The following is a 21618-nucleotide window of genomic DNA, read 5'->3' on the forward strand; positions in this document are numbered from 1 at the left end:
TGTGCCTTTCCAAATCATGTCCAATCATTTGAATTTACCACAGATGGACTCCAATGAAGTTGTAGAAACATCTCAAGGATGATCCATGGAAACAGAATGCCCCTGAGCTCAATTTCAAATCTCATAGCAAAGGGTCTGAATACTTATGTAAATAAGGTATTTCTTTTTTTTTTTTAATACATGTGCAAAAATTTCTAAAAACTTCTTTTCACTTTTTCATTATGGGATATTGTGTGTAGATTGCTGAGGATTTATTTATATTTAATCAATTTTATAAGTAGGCTGTAACGTAACAAAATGTGGAAAAAGTCAAAGGGTCTGAATACTTCCCGAAGGCAAATATCCCATTTGCAGACTCTTATTCAAAACAGTCATGCATGCATACATTTTAGGTATAGGTTGTGCAATGAATCAATCCTACTATCCTGGTGTAGACTACCAGGGTATTTAAGTTATGTGAGCTATCCCTTTAAGTAACCACACCATAATTATTGATGACACCACTCCAAACCCAACAGCCTTGAGAAAAACAAGCATTTTTAAATGTACACCCCACACCTCTCTAACCCAATGTACATAAGGAACTAAGAACTAATTAAAACACCATACATGGAAATCAACCATATACCACCAGTGCCAACAGTTATTTTCATGGCCATTTTATTTATGCAAATTTTACAGAGACCGTACAATGTACACACATTTGAAAGAAGAACCCTTTATTTATCCACTGAAATCTGTCTTTCTTCACAATGTGTGCTTCATCTCAAGGATACTGTTCTGTTTATAATGGGAAGTAGACAATCTGCTGTACAGGTTGGACAGAGAAAGCTCCATTCACTCTTCAACATACAGATTTCTGTCTGACCTTCAACCCCAGGTATCAGAGTTGAAACTGTACACCTCTGTCTACTGTTCATACACACACAAACATACACCTAAAGTAAGATCCCAAGATGGTTGAAGGGGTAGTAGCTAGTTTATTCCACTGTGTGTGACATTGCAGTCAATTATGAAGCCCATACTGTCTGTCATTCAGTAGTAAGATGAACTTTTTGGTTCTGTTGTGTGAGATGTGTAATAACAGCCTCCACATCATGTGATCTCTCTCTGGGAGGATTTAGTAGTTAAGTCACATTTCAGTTTTCCTTCTAATAAAACAAGCAACTTTACACTTCAATCACCAGATGAGATGATAACCTGTCTGTCTGAGCAGTCACTTTGAGCACTTTGAAAAAGGAGTTGATATTGTGAAGGAGTTGATATGAAGGCAATATTAAGGGCTTGATTCAATCCGTAGCACTGAAGATCTGCATTGTAGCGCGATTGAAATAAAATTGTAATTTCAATTGAGCCGACATATGCAACGTTTACCAGGAATGCAGTTGCCTTTAAATTACAATCACGCTATAGCGCAGATCTTCAGCGATACACATTGAATCAAGCCCTAAGAGGAAGGCCACTGGCAGAAGCAATCACTTTACACCTTAAAGACCTGGCAAAAAGCACATGACCCTGTAATGCCACAGAAACAAAGATAGGTTGGAGGGTAGATGCTCCATTTAAACTTACCTCCCCAACCCCCCAAAACAACGTCTAATGGTGAGAGAGATGGTGTGTGATTATACCAAGACAGAGACACAACTTGAGGAAGAAAATCAAAAAGGGATTGGCAAGATAAAGCAGCTAAAAAATAAACATTACAAGATCTACTAAAAAGCTCTCCTCGTCTACTGCAAGGGGACATTGGGAGAGACACACTAACAGCTATCATGTGGTCAGCCAAAGTTAGCATGTTATCCGCCTTAGCCGGGTGTTGTACTTAAGTGGGTGTTTGTGAGTCCCTGGCGTCTTCTTTTGGCCTGTTTAATGCTCTGTGGCCTTCGTTAAGCCTGGCCCTAAGGCTCTGCCTGCAAGGCACATCAGAGGATTGTCAGCGGAACATTTCAGCTACCATCACCTAAACACACACTCCACATTCAGACCTCAGAGAACAAATGAATGAGGGAAGGAATAAAAGAACACAGGCACACACGCACACATTTGCACATACTCACATACACTGTCTACACAGGTGTTACAAGCTGGGTTTTGTCTTTATTGGAAACTGGGATGGAAAGAGATGAAGAAAGAAAGCAAGCAAGCAAGAAAGACAGAATGGAAAAAAGAAAGAGTTTGAGAATAAGGAGAGGGGTGTGTACGAGCTGAATTTAGGGATTTTTGAGCAACAATATAAACATGACCAATTATTTTCCATTAAAATATTGTTCCCCTGAAAATGTCTGTGTTTTGATGAAAAATGAAAAAATTATTTAAGGCTACTTTGCAGTACATATCATCGAAAATTAAACATCTAAATATATTATGTATATATACACATTGGAATATAAATGATTTTGGCAAACAAACAATGACTTTAAAAGGATCGTCCTGATAAAAAAAAGAATGTTCCTTCATTGAAACAAAGACCCTTCACAAATGTATAATGTTTACAAACAATATGCACAGATGCTAAGTATATCAGTGATATAATTCCTTCTTTTCATAGGGTCTTATGTAATCATCTCCGCCCTCGGTCAACTCAGTATGCTTCACAATGGGAGGTTTTAAGCTGATCTAATGTCACTGGTCAGACAACAGACAGGAACAACAAACAACCCCTGTGGTTACCTCTCACTATGGTCTTTTTCTTCACATGTCTAATTATTTTCTCAACACTTTGGGCAATGCCTCTGAAAGGTCTGGGCCAACCAGTCAGGATATAAATAACATAGGAAAAACTGGTAAAAAAATAACAACAACATGGATACAATACAAAAATAGATAGCTGGAGATGACCAATCAATGTGTGTTCATAAAATGAAGCACAGCAAGCTCTCTGAAGACAAAGCCATGGCAATAACCTATCTAGAACCTAAAAGGGCTCTTTGGCTGTACCCATACGAGAACCCTTTGAAAAACATTTTTGGTTCCATGGAGAACCCTATCCACAGTGGGTTCAGCCAAAGAAACCTTTTTCTCTAAGAGTGTACTTAATGTACGTCCACTGAATAGAGCATGTAAAGAACAGAATATATAAATATAAATTATATAAGCACTGTAGAACTATGTTGGTGGAACATTGAAATGTAGAACCATACACTGAGTGTATAAAACATTAAGAACATCTGCCCTTTCCATTACATACTGAAAGGGCGATACCTAGTCAGTTGTACAACTGAATGCCTTCAACTGAAATGTGTCTTCCACATCTAACCCAATCCCTCTGAATCAGAGAGGTGCGGTGGCCTGCTTTAATCGACATCCACAGCGCCTGGGGAACATTGCTCAGGGGAAGAACAACAGATTTTTACCTTGTCAGCTCAGGGATTCGATCCAGCAACCTTTCAGTTACTGGCCCAACACTCTAACCAGTAGGCTACCTGCCGACTGCCCAGGTGTATCCAGGTGAAAGCTTCTGTAAGATCCCTTATTGATGTCACTTGTTAAATCCACTTCAATCAGTGTAGATGACGGGGATGAGACAGGTAAACAAATGCATTTTAAGCCTTGAGACACATGGATTGTGTATGTGTGCTATTCAGAGGGTGAATGGGCAAGACAAAGGATTTAAGTGCCTTTGAACGGTGTATAGTAGTAGGTGCCTGGTGCACCGGTTTGTGTCAAGAACTACAACCCTGCTGGGTTTTTCACACTCAGCAGTTTCCCGTGTGTTTCAAAAATGGTCCACAACCCAAAGAACATACAGCCAATTTGACACAACTGTGGGAAGCATTGGAGTCAACAAGGGCAGCATCCCTGTGGAACACTTTCGACACCTTGTAGAGTCCATGCCCTGACAAATTGAGGCTGTTCTAATGGGGGGGGGGGGGGGGTTACAACTCAATATTAGGAAGGTGTTCCTAATCTTATGTATACTCAGTGTAGACCAAAGAGTGTAAAACGTACTGTAGTTTAGGAATTAGGATTAAGACACTGGGAATATTCACATCGAGTGTCAAGAGTATTATTCTCTCTTGCTCCTGAGAGTACAACAAACATTGAGACAACAGACTACCATTATGTAACCCAATACTTGGCAAAATAGTCACACATACTGTACCAGTCAAAAGTTTGGACACACCTACTCATTCCAGGTTTTTCTTTATTTTTGCAATTTTCTACATTGTAGAATAATAGTGAAGACATCAAAACTATGAAATAACACATATGGAATCAGCTGGACACAGTCCATCTGTAAATAGCCCATCCAACTACGTACGTCATCCCCATATTTGTTTTTGTTTTTCTGCTCTTTTGCACACCTGTATTTCTACTTGCACATCCTCATCTGCACATCTATCACTCCAGTGTTAATTGCTAAATTGTAATTACTTCGCCACTATGGCCTATTTATTGCCTTACCTCCTTACTTCATTTGCACACACTGTATACAGATTTTTCTATTGTGTTATTGACTGTGCGTTTGTTTATCCCATGTGTAACTCTGTGTTGTTGTTTTTCTCGCATTGCTTTGCTTTATCTTGGCCAGGTCGCAGTTGTAAATGAGAACTTGTTCTCAACTGGCCTACCTGGTTAAATAAAGGTGAAATATATATATTTTTTAAAAGACAGCTTTGCACACTTTTGGCATTCTTTCAACGAGCATCATGAGGTGGTCACCTGGAATGCATTTCAATGAACAAGTTGTTAAAAGTACATTTGTGGAATTTCTTTCCTTAATGCGTTTGAGCCAAGCAGTTGTTTTGTGACAAGGTAGGGGTGATAAACAGAAGATCGCCCTATTTGGTAAAAGACCAAGTCTATATTATGGCAAGAACAGCTCAAATAAGCAAAGAGAAATGACAGTCCATCATTACTTTATGACATGAAGGTCAGTCAATCCAGAAAACGTCAGGAACTTTGAAAGTTTCTTAAACTGCAGTCTCAAAAACCAAGATGAAACTGGCTCTCATTAGGCCTGCCACAGGAAAGGAAGACCCAGAGTTACCTCTGCTGCAGAGGATAAGTTCATTAGAGCTCTCTGCACCTCAGATTGCAGCCCAAATAAATGCTTCACAGAGTTCAAGTAACAGACACATCTCAACATCAACTGTTCAGAGACTGCGTGAATCAGGCCTTCATGGTCAAATTGCTGCAAAGAAACCACAACTAAAGGACACCAATAAGAAGAAGAGACAAGCTTTGGCCAAGAAACACAATCAATGGACATTAGACAGATGGAAATCTGTCCTTTAGTCTGATGAGTCCAAATTTGAGATTTTTGGTTCCAACCGCCATGTCTTTGTGAGACGTGGAGTAGGTGAACGGATGATCTCCGCATGTATGGTTCCCACCGTGGAGGAGGAGGTGGGATGGTGTGGGTGTGCTTTGCTGGTGACACTGTCAGTGATTTATTTAGAATTCAAGGCACACTTAACCAGCATGGCTACCACTACATTCTGCAGCGATACGCCATCCCATCTGGCTTGCACTTAGTAGGACTATCATTTGTTTGGGACAATGACCCAAAACACACCTCCAGGCTGTGTAAGGGCTATTTGACCAAGGAGAGTGATGGAGTGCTGCATCAGATGACCTGAAATCCACAATCACCCAACCTCAACCCAATTGAGATAGTTTGGGATGAGTTGGACCATAGAGTGAAAGAAAAGTAGTCAACAAGTGCTCAGCATATGTGTGAATTCCTTCAAGAATGTTGGAAAAGCATTCTTAATTTTATCTTTTTAATTTAAACTTTATTTAACTAGGCAAGTCAATTAAGGACAAATTCTTATTTACAATGACGGCTGGTTGAGAGAATGCCAAGAGTGTGCAAAGCTGTCATCAAGGCAAAGAGGAATCTAAAATATATTTTGATTTGTTTAACACTTTTTTGGTTACTACATGATTCCATATGTGTTATTTCATAGTTTTGATGTCTACACTATTATTCTATAATTTAGAAAATAGTACAAATAAATACACTTTTGACTGGTACTGTATGCCCATGTGACTCACTAGACAAATATGCATGATCTACAGTATGTTAAAAAATAAATCCATATTGTAGTTAAAAAAAAAATCTCCTTCTTTTCACCCCAGCAGATATTGAAGCTGAATAGATATCGAAGTTAGATTGTGCTTTTTGGAAAAGCAAGAGGCCTTGTAGAAAATATTTAAGAGTTTTTAAAGAATTAGTCCTCATAATCCTCCCCGGCGGTTGCTGCATCTAGAGCCGCTAGAGCTTCCGCCACCATAGAGTCTGTGACGTGATGCATGTCATCTTCTTCCCGTCCCTCATCTTCGCTCTTCGTCACCGAGATCCCGATCCCACTCTCTATGGTAGTGGCGTCCGGCGCCTTCCTATCATCCTTCGTGTCTGCCGAGGACAGGCTAGTTGTACTAGTTGGAATATCCGCAGACAGGACGCTCTCCTCATCCCCTGTGTCGCACAGGTACTCAGGTGTGCCCCCCACCCCCTCATCCAGCTCATCCGTCAACGAGGTGTAGCACTGCACACTGGGCCAGGAGGGGTCCGAGCTATTTCGGAACATTCTAATCTTGTGGGAGTCATTGTCACCCAAATCTGTCAGATGGTGACTATGATCCAGGGAGAGTGTGTTAGGGTAGATTGGGACTTGGCTGGGGCCCTTAGATGGATCTCGCTTTGGAACCTGGCCCTCTGGATGGAGGATATACAGACCCTCACCACCACCACCACCACCCTCCCCTGCCCAAGGCTTGACTCCCTGCCCCCTCCCCTGCCCCCACTCTGGGTTGGCGGGCACGGCGTGAAGCCTGTTGATCTGGTTGTTGTCGATCTCCAGCTTGAGGCCTCGTCCTCCTCCATCTTCTCCATCATTGTACTTGTTGCTGTTGCTGAAGCCCAGGTTGTGGAAGTCCTGCTTCTGCTTGTTGTTGGACTGGTCCCCGTCGTCTGCTGGAAGGTGGTGGGGCTGGTAGAGAGAGCTCTCCGCTGGGTCCCTATTCCTGCCGTGGACGTCCACCGGAACAGTCGGATCATAGATGTAACACGGAGAAGGGAAGAAGAGAGGAAAACATTTTGAGCGATAGAGAAAGGGGAGAGAGAGACCATTAGATATAGACAAAGACAAACAAATAAATGGCATGTTTAGTTAATCCAGCAGTTCACATTTATTTACAAATGTGAATAAATGAAATAGCAATTAAATAACAATATTTATTATTCCCCATCTTGTCAGCGGTCCCTGTGTTCTATAGAAAAATGTAAACTTTCAATAACCAGTCACACATGACTTTCGTTGTTTCTCTAATACACAGAGAAGAAATACGACAGGCGGACTATTTAGGCGCATTGACACAGTAGTCTCAGGGTGTCAGCTTTGCCTGAGAATCGATTAAACACCCACACACACTCCCTTGCACACTGTCAAAACAAGGACAGCTCTCCTAGTAGCAGTCACAGAGTGAAATACACTACGAGGGAGACAGAGAATGACAAAGAGGGAGAGCGACAGAGAGAGTGACAGAAAGAGAGAGAGATCAACAGAGAGAGAGCAGAGAGTGAAAAAGGTAAACACTAACGCAGATAGTACAGGGGCAGAATAGATGGGGGCCTTTATTTGTGGACATTGTAACAGGCTGTCAGATACTTCCTGCTGTGAGCACCTTATGCTGATAACATACTTCCTCTTTCTTACACCATGCACTCCCTGAGCACTCCTCATACCCCACAAATCACACAACCCCCACACACCATCACACACCTCTAAAGGTGTCTCTTGCTTTACCTCTCCCCCTCGCTTCAACCTCACCCCTCTCTCCTCTCTGTGTTTGGGCACTCCTCCTCTCGCTGTATGATATTGACACCCACAACCTCTCCCTCTCTCCAGTCCTCTCCTCATTCCCTCACTAGAGTATCTTCCTTCAAGTTTTCCCCCACCTGCTCTCTCTCTCGCTTGCTCCCTCTTTCTTTTCCCTCCCTCCCTCCCTCCCTCCCTCCCTCCTCACATTTATGAGCTGAGAAAATAATGGTTAACCATTTTGTCTTTCCTCTAAGTTTAGTCTACAGCTGTGTCGTGTCTCTAGTATCCTTAATGTGATGACATGCTATTTTCAAATGAATTACCTAACGTTTCATTATTTGATTAAATTAATCAGGCAATAACTAACTCATTAGGAATCCGGGGCATCACGGAAGCATTAGTTTATATAGAGCGGCTATCTCCCGAATCCACTCTTAAAGATCTGAAGATCTTTTATATCAATAGCAGTCAATCATTAATTATTCTTTACCTTCTATCAGTCTCATCTGAACGTCGTAAAATTCTTGGTTATCTGCATGAACCCTAGCATAAATTATGAGTCTGCAATATACAAATTGGCTTAATTATTTATTTACTAACTAATCAAATCACAGAAATACATAACAAACAGTAGATATTATACATTGGGTTTCTACATGATACAAAGTAAAGTCCCTAGTGGATGAAACCAATATGGCGGCTTGGTAGACAAAAGAAAAGGGGTGTGCAGTTCAAGAGCGGGAAACTCATCGAGGATTACTACACTCATAGAAATTGCTAATACTTTACATGAACGACCGCTCATTCGAAAAGAAATTGCAATTTATATTTACGCTTATATGTCATTGTTGTCTTCTCTGTTGGAATTCGGTCCGTCTGCTGGAGAGAGTTGACAGAAAAGCCTCTGGTTGTGTTTCCCTGAAGATCAAAGTCTTTCGTGAATTGTTAGAATTGATACTTCAGAGTACCATTCGGAAATGTTCTCATAGAATAGATGTTTCGGCGGTTGTCTGTATTCTCGTCCTTGGTTTAAGTAATTTCTAACTGCAGACTAGTAATTCGTGTCGTCTAGAATTTCTCACTTATTCTGTAGTGAATCGACAGTCTCAAAGTTTAACCATTTCCAGCCATATAGCCAATGCTCCACGTGGTATAGTCTTGTTCTTTGGTAGAGTTGTAGTTTAAACCACTTCACACACCAGCGTCACCTGGCATGTTTTGGTCTCAGGAATTCAATCATTTGCAACCTTAGCTTACACCGGGGTTTGCGTGGTCTGGTGTGAATTTCATCAGGAGTGGGTTTTAAACGTTTCAGTAGAAAAGGGGGGTCCATGATGCCTAATGTGATGCCTGGGGTCACGGGGGTGTGGCCAGTGACTAGTTAATCTTTATGTGAAAATCCATACTCTCATTTAGAAGGTTAATATCACATTACATCTTTTCACAAATAGTTTCATGTTTAATCACATACCTTTCAAAATATTTAGATGTAAACCTGACAGCTGGGAAATGTACACTTTAAGAGATACTGTTATGTGTGTTTCCTGTCCTTCATGAAATCACCAACTTAAACACACTCGTCATAATTGTCCCTTAAGTGTCCACAGACCATTCCCACATTCTCAAAAGTAGAAATGGTTTAATTCTCCCATTTTGGGGATTTAGGAGTTTGGCCAAGTGAAGTCCTTTGTTCTCTCTCTGTGCTCTCTCCCTCTCTTTTTGCATGACCAGGGGGAGAGAGTCTCTGCCAGGAATTTATGACCTGAGATAACAAAACCTGGGTTTAGGAGAGAGAGTGAGGAGGGAGCCACGATCTACACCCAGAAAGGGCCACGTCATGACAGCAGTGTCTGCCAAGATGGAATTTCAGGCTTCTTTCAAAAAGTGAGACAGAAGCTGTTCACAAAAATTAACAATTATGGGGTGTTTGTTGGAAATACCAGGGGAAAAGAGCTTAGGTAGAAAGTAAGGTATGATCCCCCCCCAAAAAAACCACAACAACCCAAATACTATTTCTTCACAAAACAGACAAATTGCCAAGTGTATTGCATGAGTCTTCTGTGAGTAAATAGAAAAGGCAACCCCAGTGGTTCCTATTCCGATACATTGTGTATTTCCTTTCTAATAAGGGCTGGGGAATTGGGTCTCATGGTGATAGGGTAAGGGAAAGGGGGAAAGCTAGTCAGTTGTACAACTGAATGAATTCAACTGAAATGTGTCTTCCGCATTTAACCCAACCCCTCTGAATCAGATAGCCTAGGCAGGGGGGAGAGAGGATGTGGAATGTCTGTGATGTAAATTGGCTGATTGGGTTAACATGGTGGAGATAACTAAACTCAGCAAAAAAAGAAACCTCCCTTTTTCAGGACCCTGTCTTTCAAAGATAATTCGTAAAAATCCAAATACTTCACAGATCTTCATTGTAAAGGGTTTAAACACTGCTCCCCATGCTTGTTCAATGAACCATAAACAAATAATGAACATGCACCTCAGGAACGGTCGTTAAGACTCTAACAACAGTTTTGAAAACTTAGGACACTAAAGAGGCCTTTCTACTGACTCTGAAAAACACCAAAAGAAAGATGACCAGGGTCCCTGCTCATCTGCGTGAACATGCCTTAGGCATGCTGCAAGGAAGCATGAGGACTGCAGATGTGGCCAGGGCAAAAAATTGCAATGTCCGTACAGTGAGACGCCTAAGACAGCGCTACAGGGAGACAGGATGGACAGCTGATCGTCCTCGCAGCGGCAGACCACGTGTAACAACACCTGCACAGGATCGGTACATCCGAACATCACACCTGCGGTACAGGTACAGGATGGAAACAACAACTGCCCGAGTTACACCAGGAATGTACAATCCCTCCATCAGTGCTCAAACTGGCAAACTGACATCACTGGCAACAACGTCACCTATGGGCACAAACCAGACAGGACTGGCAAAAAGTGCTCTTCACAGCCGCGGTTTTGTCTCACCAGGGGTGATGGTTGGATTTGCATTTATCGTCGAAGGAATGAGCGTTACACCGAGGCCTGTACCCTAGAGCGGGATTGATTTGGAGGTGGAGCCTCCATTGTCTGGGGTGGTATGTCACAGCAGCATCGAACTGAGCTTGTGGTCATTGCAGGCAATCTCAACGCTGTGCGTTACATGGAAGACATCTTCCTCCCTCATGTGGTACCCTTCCTGCAGGCTCACCCTGACATGACCCTTCAGCATTATAATGCCACCAGCCACACTGCTTGTTATGTGCGTGATTTCCTGCAAGACAGGAATGTCCGTGTTCTGCCATGGCCAGCAAAGAGCCCGGATCTCAATCCCATTGAGCACGTCTGGGACCTGTTGGATCAGAGGGTAAGGGCTAGGAACTTGCATGTGTTAAGTTTACTGAAAATAAACGCAGTTGACAGTGAGAGGACGTTTATTTTAGGTTGGAGTCATTAAAACTAGTTTTTCAACCACTCCACAAATTTCTTGTTAACAAACTATAGTTTTGGCAAGTCGGTAAGGACATCTACTTTGTGCATGACACAAGTCATTTTTACAACAACATATTATTTCACTTATAATTCACTGCATCACAATTCCAGTGGGTCAAAAGTTTACATACACTAAGTTGACTGTGTATGTAAATTCCAGAAAATGATGTCATGGCTTTAGAAGCTTCTGATAGGCTAATTGACATCATTTGAGTCAATTGAAGCTGTACCTGTGGATGTATTTCAAGGCCTACCTTCAAACTTGACATCATGGGAATATCAAAAGAAATCATCCAAGACCTCAGAAAAAAATTGTAGACCTCCACAAGTCTGGTTCATCCTTGGGAGCAATTTCCAAATGCCTGAAGGTACCAAGTTCATCTGTACAAACAATAGTACGCAAGTATAAACACCATGGGACCACACAGCCGTCATACCGCTCAGGAAGGAGACGCGTTCTGTCTCCTAGAGATGAACATACTTTGGTGCGAAAAGTGCAAATCAATCCCAGAACAACAGCAAAGGACCTTGTGAAGATGCTGGAGGAAAGAAGTATAAAAGTATCTATATCCACAGTAAAAGGAGTCCTATATCGACATAACCTGAAAGGCCACTCAGCAAGGAAGAAGCCACTGCTCCAAAACCACCATAAAAAAGCCAGACTACGGTTTGCAATTGCACATGGGGACAAATATCGTACTTTTAGGAGAAATGTCCTCTGGTCTGATGAAACAAAAATAGAACTGTTTGGCCATAATGACCATTGTTATGTTTGGAGGAAAAAGGGGGAGGCTTGCAAGCTGAAGAACACCATCCCAACCGTGAAGTACGGTGGTGGCAGCATCATGTTGTGGGCGTGCTTTGCTGCAGGAGGGACTGGTGCACTTCACAAAATAGTCGGCACCATGAGGCAGGAAATGTATATGGATATATTGAAGCAACAGGGAATTTTTTATTGGATTAAATGTCAGGAATTGTGAAAAACTGAGTTTAAATGTATTTGGCTAAGGTGTATGTAAACTTCCGACTTCAACTGTAGATGAGATGCCACAACAATACACAAGACACCACTCCGGATGTGACTACAATACAAAGAAGTGCCAGTCTACTGCTAAATAGGAAAGGCAATCAAGTCCCTGAAAAAAGGAATGCAAAAAAAGGATAAGTCATACAGATGTCTACAAGTTTTTTTAAGCAAACCCAAAAGCTATCCATCTACTACTGCTAGCTACTATTCTAATCCATGTGGTTCTAGCCAAGTGTTATAGCAATAAAAGGTGGAGTAATTTATTTGGTCTTCTATAACAGCTTTGATAGATTTCACAGGAGTCCTGTGTGATTTGTGATCAGGCATGAGAAGGTCTGAGAGACTGGAGAGAGTTGGCATGCAGTCAAAGTGGGAACTGACCCAGTAACCTACAGGACAGTCCCACCCAGCCAATCTGTTTAATATGCTCAGGAAACAGCTAAGCCAAGAAATGTGACACAGAACAATTAAGGGGAGGTTTGTGTGTGTGTGTGTGTGTGCACATGCATTTTAAAGTGTGAGAAACAGAGAGGTTGTTTGTGTGTGTCTATCTACCTTCATGCACATGGGAAAGAGAGGTGTGTGTGTGTGTGGGAGGGATTACAGACTACGGTATGTGAATCGGTGTAAACCCTTTTATTTATATTCAATCAAAAAGTATTACTCCTTTCCCCTTTCCTCTTACATTCATACTTACAGCAAAGTAAGCTGAGAGGAGGGTGATGAGATAAGTATTGGCATATTGACTGGATGTTTATACGGAAAGCCAATGTTAGAGGTCACTGTGAGTGACACTACAAGGAATACTGTAGCTGTAGCTCGTGATAGTAAGAATAAGGACTGGATTTTGAAAACCATCTAACAAATTTTGTTTAGCAGTGTGACCTTCGCTTAGAGATGGAGAGCTGCTGTCAATATGTAAACCTTCTCCCTCCCCTCACACAAACATAAAAGCAATGGGTTCATACAAACAAACTTCAGAAGCCCTCATGCAAGCACACACACACCAGGGTTTCCGTTAGGAAAATGACCGGGAAGTTACCAGGAAGATTTTAATTTACCGGCCATTTGAGAATTATGGTAATTCTTCTAAACAGAACTCTAAACAGAACTCCTGTAATGAAACATTTGCCAAAATATAATTCTGAGAAAACGCCATTCTAAACAGCACACCTGATGTGAGTGGTTACATATGTGACAGATATGAACATTTCAGTTCGAAACTTAGAAAGAGGGGGAATCTAAAGATGCAACAACTAGCATTGTGCCTTTGGTTTCTGGACAAAAAACTAAATTGTATTCGAAAACCAATAGAACAGGAGAGAAATCCTGGTTTCAATGGCATATGAAGAAAGTCTTTATAAAATAATTGCCTCCAAGATTCTAATGGTTGGATTTTACCTAGGCTACATTGAAGCAAGGTAAGACATGCCTCATAACACGAAGTAAATCATTCAGGTTTCAAACAATTAAATAGATGTTTTGAAAATGCATTCTGCCTCCAGCTCACATTGCAAAGTGGTGGATGACGTGCTGAGTCTGCCTACCGTTGCCTATGCACTTGAATGGCGAATGACAGGAACGCTTCAATTACCAGTTGAGAAACAAAAATATTAGCTCTTTTTAATCGTGGCAATCAAAACTTTTTTTAACATGCGATTGCATTTACAATTGTTGGTTAAGTGAGCCTTGAATTCAAAATGAATCACAGACAGTGTCACCAGCAAAGCACCCCCACACCATCACACCACCTCCTCCATGCTTCACCGTGGGAACCACACATGTGATGATCATCCGTTCACCTACTCTGCGTCTCACAAAGACACGGCAGTTGGAACTAAAAATCTCAAATTTGGACTCAAAGGACAGATTTCCACCGGTCTAATGTCCATTGCTCGTATTTCTTGGCATCCTTTAGTAGTGGTTTCGTTGCAGCAATGTGACCATGAAGGCCTGATTCATGCAGTCTCTGAACAGTTGATGTTAAGATGTGTCTGTTACTTGAACTCTGTGAAGCATTTATTTGGGCTGCAATCTGAGATGCAGTTAAGTCTAATGAATGTATCATCTGCAGCAGAGGTAACTCTGGGTCTTCCTTTCCTGTAGTGGTCCTCATGAGAGCCAGTTTCATCATAGCGCTTGATGGGTTTTGTGACTGCACTTGAAGAAACGTTCTTGAAATTTTCCGCATTGACTGACCATGTCTTAAAGTAATGATGGACTGTCGTTTCTCTTTGCTTATTTGAGCTGTTCTTGCCATAATATGGACTTGGTATTTTACCAAATAAGGTTATCTTCTGTATACCACCCCTACCTTGTCACAACACAACTGATTGGCTGAAACGCATTAAGGAAAGAAATTCCACAAATGTACTTTTAACAAGGCACACCTGTTAATTGAAATGCATTCCAGGTGACTACTTCATGAAGCTGGTTGAGAGAATGCCAAGAGTGTGCAAAGCTGTCATCAAGGCAAAGGGTGACAACTTTGAAGAATCTCAAACATAAAAAATATTTTGATTTGTTTAACACTTTTTTGGTTACTATATGATTCCATATGTGTTATTTTATAGTTTTGACGTCTTCACTGCTATTCAACAATGTAGATAATAGTAAAGAATAAAGAAAAACCCTTGAATGAGTGGAACCACCACTTAGGGGTGGCAGGTAGCCTAGTGGTCAGAGCGTTGGGCCAGTAACCGAAAGGTTGCTGGATTGAGTCCCTGAGCTGACAATGTAAAAATCTGTCGTTCTACCACTGAACCCACTGTTCCCTGGTAGGCTGTCATTGTAAATAAGAATTTGTTCTTAACTGACTTGCCTAGTTAAATAAAGGTTAAGTAAAAAAAAAATAGTAGGTATGTCCAAACCTTTGACTGGTACTATACAGTACATGATGACTAATGAAAATACACATACCCCAATTTAATAAAAAAAAATGTTTTAATTAACCTATATACCAATAAGCATGCCGATCAAATGTATTTATGTCGACAGATATTTCTATCAATTAACCTGTTAGGGCTAGGGGGCAGTATTGACACGGCTGGATAAAAAACATACCCGATTTAATCTGGTTACCACTCCTACCCAGTAACTAGAATATGCATATACTTATTACATATGGATAGAAAACACCCTAAATTTTCTAAAACTGTTTGAATGGTGTCTGTGAGTATAACAGAACTCAAATGGCAGGTCAAAACCTGAGAGATTCCTTTACAGGAAGTGGCCTGTCTGACCATTTCTTGAACTTCTTTTCCATCTCTATCATTTACTAAGGATCTCTGCTCTAACGTGACACTTCCCACGTCGTCCATAGGCGCTCAGAGCCCGGGAAAAAACAGAATGTCGTCATTCCAGCCCCAGGCTGAAACACATTATCGCCTTTCTCAAGTGGCCGATCAAGGGACACTGGGCTTAGGCGCATGACCCGACCGCCCCCGCCTTTGGGATTTTTTCCTCTGTTTGCCGAAAAGGAGATTCCCTGTCGGAATATTATCGCTTTTCTACGAGAAAAATGTCGTAAAAATTGATTTTAAACAGCGGTTGACATGCTTCTAAGTACGGTAATGGAATATTTAGAATTTTATTGTCACGAATTGCGCCATGCGCGCGACACTTCTTTACTATTTCGGATAGTGTCTGGAACGCACGAACAAAACGCCGCTATTCGGATATAACGATGGATTATTTTGGACCAAACCAACATTTGTTATTGAAGTAGCAGTCCTGGGTGTGCATTCTGACGAAGACAACAAAAGGTAATCAAACTTTTATAATAGTAAATATGATTATGGTGAGTGCTAAACTTGCCGGGTGTCTAAATAGCGAGCCCGTGATGCCTGGGCTATGTACTTAGAATATTGCAAAATGTGCTTTCACCAAAAAGCTATTTTAAAATCGGACATATCGAGTGCATAGAGGAGGTTTGTATCTATAATTCTTAAAATAATTGTTATGCTTTTTGTGAACGTTTATCGTGAGTAATTTAGTAAAATGTTAGCGAATTCCCCGGAAGTTTGCGGGGGGGTATGCTAGTTCTGAACGTCACATGCTAATGTAAAAAGCTGGTTTTTGATATAAATATGAACTTGATTGAACAAAACATGCATGTATTGTATAACATAATGTCCTAGGGTTGTCATCTGATGAAGATCATCAAAGGTGAGTGCTGCATTTAGCTGTCTTCTGGGTTTTGGTGACATTATATGCTGGCTTGAAAAATGGGTGTCTGATTATTTCTGGCTTAGTACTCTGCTGACATAATCTAATGTTTTGCTTTCGTTGTAAAGCCTTTTTGAAATCGGACAGTGTGGTTAGATTAACGAGAGTCTTGTCTTTAAATAGCTGTAAAATAGTCATATGTTTGAGAAATTGAAGTAATAGGATTTTTAACGTTTTGAAAATCGCGCCACAGGCTGCCAGTGGCTGTTACGTAGGTGGGACGCAAGCGTCCCACCTAGCCCATAGAGGTTTTAATAAAAAGCATTATTTTGCGATGGGATTGTTTTTTTCTCCTGGTCAAATTGGCCAGCAACAATTTATCATCTTTCATCTTTTTTAATCTGCCAAAACCCGTCTACTGGAAACCCTGACCCACACAAACACACACACACACAAAAATGCTCCTACTCACATTTTAATCATCTTACAGCATTGGCATCCCATCTGGCCAGCTGGGCAGTGAAGCTGTGAAAGGACAAAAAGCATTTTGTTACTAAAATAGAAAACTTAAAATTATAAATAACCACTATAATGTAGAAAACACAGAGAAAGGTTACGGCTGCCACACATCAATAACTCTAATGACAAGCAAAGTCCCATCAAATTTGGTGACATTTTCAATCAGTGACATTTTCTTTAAGACCCAGATGATAGAAAGGTTGAGACTGACAGTCCAAGACTGTCTGAGCAACAAACGTTGTGACACACACTTTCAAGAAGTGTCAATTTATTTATCCAAGAGTTCTCTACTCACATGTCCTGTGACATAGAGGTAGCCTTGTTGAAGGCTTTTCTAAACTATCGGGAGGATTTGAACCTCTTAAGTCAGGGTTAGACTTGGCTTGCCCTCTGTGTCCATGGTGACGCCTGAGCGCTGTGTTCAGGGATGATGTAGTGTGTCTGTCTGAAGCGCTGATAAAGCTTTGGTATTCATCCATCCCAATTTATATGTGTGTGTGAAAGAAAGAGTCTAACAGCATGCTTACTGTAGGTATTATGTTTGTTTGTGTGTGTGTGTGTGTGTGTGTGTGTGTGTGTGTGTGTGTGTGTGTGTGTGTGTGTGTGTGTGTGTGTGTGTGTAGAGAATGGGGGTGATCTTTTCTCTCCTGGCTGTGTGTGTGTGTGTTTCCCTAAGCTTTGGCATTTCTTTGCCTGGATAAATAATTAACAAGAGATGCTCGAATGGGTCTGTCTGCTAGCAAGAGAGAGAGAGAAGCAAGGACACAGTATATTTCTCCCCCAGCTTTGGTCTTTACTGAGAAACAGAAAAAAGTGTAGCCGCAATGAAAAGCCAATGACCCCTTGCACATCTTAAAGGGACAAACGTTTTTTCTTTCACAGAGACAATGTGGTGCTTACGGACAGCATTATGACATAAATAAACATTACTGTGAAATAAGAAATGATTAAGATATAAAGACAGTGAATTTTCAGCATTCACTTTCAATGTAACAGTAAATGTCACATTGACATTCACTGCAACTCTGAAACAAGTAACAATATCTGTTACAGAGTTATGTTTACCTATCCAATAACACAGAAATCCATTTTTCCCCTGTTGCATCATGTTTTCCTACAATATTTCCTACTGAACATGACCCAGGACTGATAGGTCAGGGGCACAGCAGGTTTAAATTGGCTTTGGACCGTTTGATAGAGAGATCCGGTAAAATGCCAGGGATGGACGTGTCTATCACTTAGCTAATGGCTTCGATTGGGTCATTAGTGCACAGCTTCAGCCAATCCCCTCAATGCCACCTGTTGGGTTGACGGAAAGGAGAGTTCTCTTGATCGTCTACACAATTTTTTATGTAGCTTCCTTCTGCATGTCCTCTAGATATTTAGTGTTTTGAAAACATTTGGGAGATATGAGAATCCCTACTAGATTTTTTATTTACATCCAGATCTCTGAAGTCAGTGCAGGAAAAGAAACAAGCAACCTTGCTCTGGGCTTTGGGAGATAAGAAGTCAAAATTCCCATGTGATTTAGGTATGGCATAAACAGCCCATTCTGCGATTCGACCCTCCTTAAATAACCGCCAAGATCACACTAAATCAGTACTAAATCAGCACCGAAAACATATAGGGCTCTATTTTAGGCTGCCGTTAAGACAGCGCAATTGTCAAACGCACGCTCATTTGCCATTTCAACCTGTTAAAGCCGGCACTCTTCTATTTGTTAAACATAGCACCATAATTGGTAATTTACCTGTCTTAAATGAGTTTGCTTGCGCTGAGGTTGGAAGGGTGTCAATATCTGAGGTGTGTCCTTAAAAATGTGTGGCTGTGGTCATTTCAGTATGTGCTGGTGGGGATATTTAAGACCAACCAAAAGCTGATTTTAGCAGTAACGCAGTTGGTTATGGCATGGATTTTGACAATGGAAGTGCATCATATCCAGTCGTGATGCACAGTGCCCATATGTACATGGCACAAGAGAGATGTCATTTTTGTGTCCGTAAACCTCGTATTTAGAAATATAAAAAAGGTATGTTTTTTCCCATTTAATTTAATTTGATTTAAAAACCAAGCATAGCCTCCCCTCTTATTAATGAAGGCAGTTTGTTTTGTCATGCCCAATGCATTCACCAAGTAGTCAAGACTATCGATAAAGTGTTTGGCTTTAAAAAAAATATTAATCACCAAAGCTTTATTAAAAGATCAAGTTTGGCAACAGCAAAACAGTGAGCGGACATTTCCTTTTTATCTATGTAGGTTGTTACATTATTTTAGACAGCTCCTGTTATTATTTGGATGTGTGTAAAAACCCCTCCATGATGTCGGCTATATGCACATTGAACGAGAGATGAGATAATTCGGTGACACACACAACATTTATCCCGTACATACAACTAACAAAAACTTGAAACTACTTTCCTGTAATGATTTATTTGCTTCTGTTTCGTTTGATTAAATGCAATGCATCTGGTGTCTTTCTTATCCTGGCGATGCACAAGTAGCCTATTCATAAATGGTTTCTCAATGGTCTACTAGTGACACTTTTGGCACATGCTTTTGCATTATTCACAACTCACACACCGTAGGCCTACATGCAGTCAGGGCCGGCATTATTGGTGAGCCTTAGTGGGCCTGGCCCGCCTCCTACCATACCTCCTTGCCCTTCCAAATAAAATATTAAAATATTGATAATTTATTTGACCGAGATGCGCGCAGACAGAAAGACGCATCAATCTCAGATAAAGCAACAGAACGAGCGAAACAGCACCCCTCTGTCTCAGTATGTGTAGCCCAAGTATCTGATGCTGTCTGGACAAAAATAATATGGCATGTCATACTCTTTATGTCCAGAGGGAGAGGCACTGTTTCGCTTGCTCAGATGCTTTCTCCGGTGAGATAGTTTCGTCCACTTGCGAATTGAACTAGGATGTAGTGCTGCCGTAGCGCAGGGGAGCGGTGCAGAATGAAGCTGGTAAAAATATTTATAGAAAATGTATTTGGATAAATTCTAAATTCATTATTTAATTGCTACTAAAATTCCATGAAAATTATAGAATGACAAAGTAAATAAATATGTAGGCTATAGCAGCCTATATGTAGGTAAATGGTGGTTGCTTCCCTATCTTTTAACTCTCCGATAGACCTATACCTGGAAATGATTGTCAGGATATGTTCGAGACAATGCTTGTTGTTCCCATTGAAATGAGATAGGGATGGGTGATATTTTCAAAGCAAAACCTGTTTTAGGAACATTGAGGAATATACATCTTCAGTCACAGGCTTCATTAGGAAATGTGGTGATGTTGTACCCACAATAACAATTCGGACACACCCCAACCAAAAACCTTGGATGAACGGAGATATCAGTACCATTTATATTGAAATGTCAAATAATCAGTGAATTAACTTTTTCAAAGTATTTGGTATGATGTCAATGATAAAAAGGCACATAGCAGCTTTGTATCTTAGCAGCAATAAATGTTAGCAGAACGAACCCCAGTGACTCTGTGGCGCGCAATGTGTACAAGGCAAGCAGGTACAAGCTCTGCAAATCCGTTAGGGATGCAAAAAGATAATTCAGACTCAAACTTGAATTGATGTCTGGCAACTCAGACTATAATGGACTTTAAAGACATATCCAGCTGTGTGGTGCCCAACGAAGCCTCCCTCTCAGACGAGCTTAAAACATTTTATGCTCGCTTCCAGGCAAACAATACCGAGCCATCTAGGAAGACTCTCACTCTCTGAGGCTGATGTGAATACTCACAAAGCCCCTGGAACAGATTGCATACCTTGGCTAGTCCTCAGAGTGTGTGGTGACCAGCTGGCGGGTGTCTTCTCGAACATCTTCATTCTCTCTCTGTCCCAGGCTGTAGTCCTGACCTGCTTCAAGGAGACCACCATCGTCTCAGTGCCCAAGAAAAACAAGGTGACATGCCCAAATGACTATCGCCCCCGTCGCACTCACCCTGGTCATCATGAAGTGCTTCGAGAAGCTGGTCATGGCCCACATCAAGGCCAACATGCCAGGCACACTGGACCGAATCCTATTTTCCTACCACTCCAACAGATCCACGGAAGATACAATTTCCATTGTTATTCACATGGCCATAACACATCTGGACAAGAGGAACACCTATATGAGAATGCTGTTCATTGACTACAGTTCAGCATTCAACTCAACCTGGGTCTGGACACCACCCTCTGCAACTGGAGAGTAGTTTCTTACGGGCAGACCACAGGCTGTGTGGATTGGCAACCTCCTCCACACTGACTCTTAACACAGGTGCCCACAAGGGGTGTGTCCTCAGCCCTCTGCTGTACTCCCTGTTCACCCATGACTGCATGGCTTTTCAAAACAGCAACTCCATCATCAAGTTTGCTGACAAGACCACGGTTGTAGGTCTGATCAACAACAATGAGTAAGCCTATAGGGAGGAAGTAAGTGAACTGGCATTGTGGTGCCAAGACAACAACCTGTCCCTCAACATCAGCAAAACAAAGGAGTTGATTGTTGACTTCAGGAAGCAGAGGAGGGAACATTCCCCAATCCACATCAACAGGACTGCAGTAGAGAGAGTCAGCAGTTTTAAATTCCTCTGCGTCCACATTTTGACACAGACCAACAACACCACCACTCTTGTCAAGAGGGTGCCC

The 21618-nt window shown here is 41.3% G+C and overlaps 1 protein-coding gene across 2 annotated transcripts in view; it reads right to left on the reverse strand.

Annotated features, from left to right (window-relative positions):
* Nucleotides 1–625: 625 nt before the first annotated feature.
* The window catches only part of LOC106577443 (uncharacterized), a 35333-nt gene continuing 14340 nt past the window's right edge, over nt 626–21618 (reverse strand). Inside the window, exons 2-3 of one of the 2 annotated variants that reach the window (XM_014155421.3) lie at nt 16916–16968; nt 626–6966 (exon numbers count right to left, since the gene is read on the reverse strand). In XM_014155421.3, the coding sequence (XP_014010896.1) occupies nt 6177–6966; nt 16916–16947 (822 nt within the window). In that variant the 5' untranslated portion in view covers nt 16948–16968 and the 3' untranslated portion in view covers nt 626–6176. Of the gene's footprint in view, nt 6973–16915; nt 16969–21618 lie in introns of both variants that reach the window. The other variant, XM_014155415.3, reaches the window with a different exon arrangement.

Source organism: Salmo salar, chromosome 18 (assembly GCF_965601325.2).
Source record: "Salmo salar chromosome 18, fSalSal1, whole genome shotgun sequence".
NCBI classification, from domain to species: Eukaryota; Metazoa; Chordata; class Actinopteri; order Salmoniformes; family Salmonidae; genus Salmo; species Salmo salar.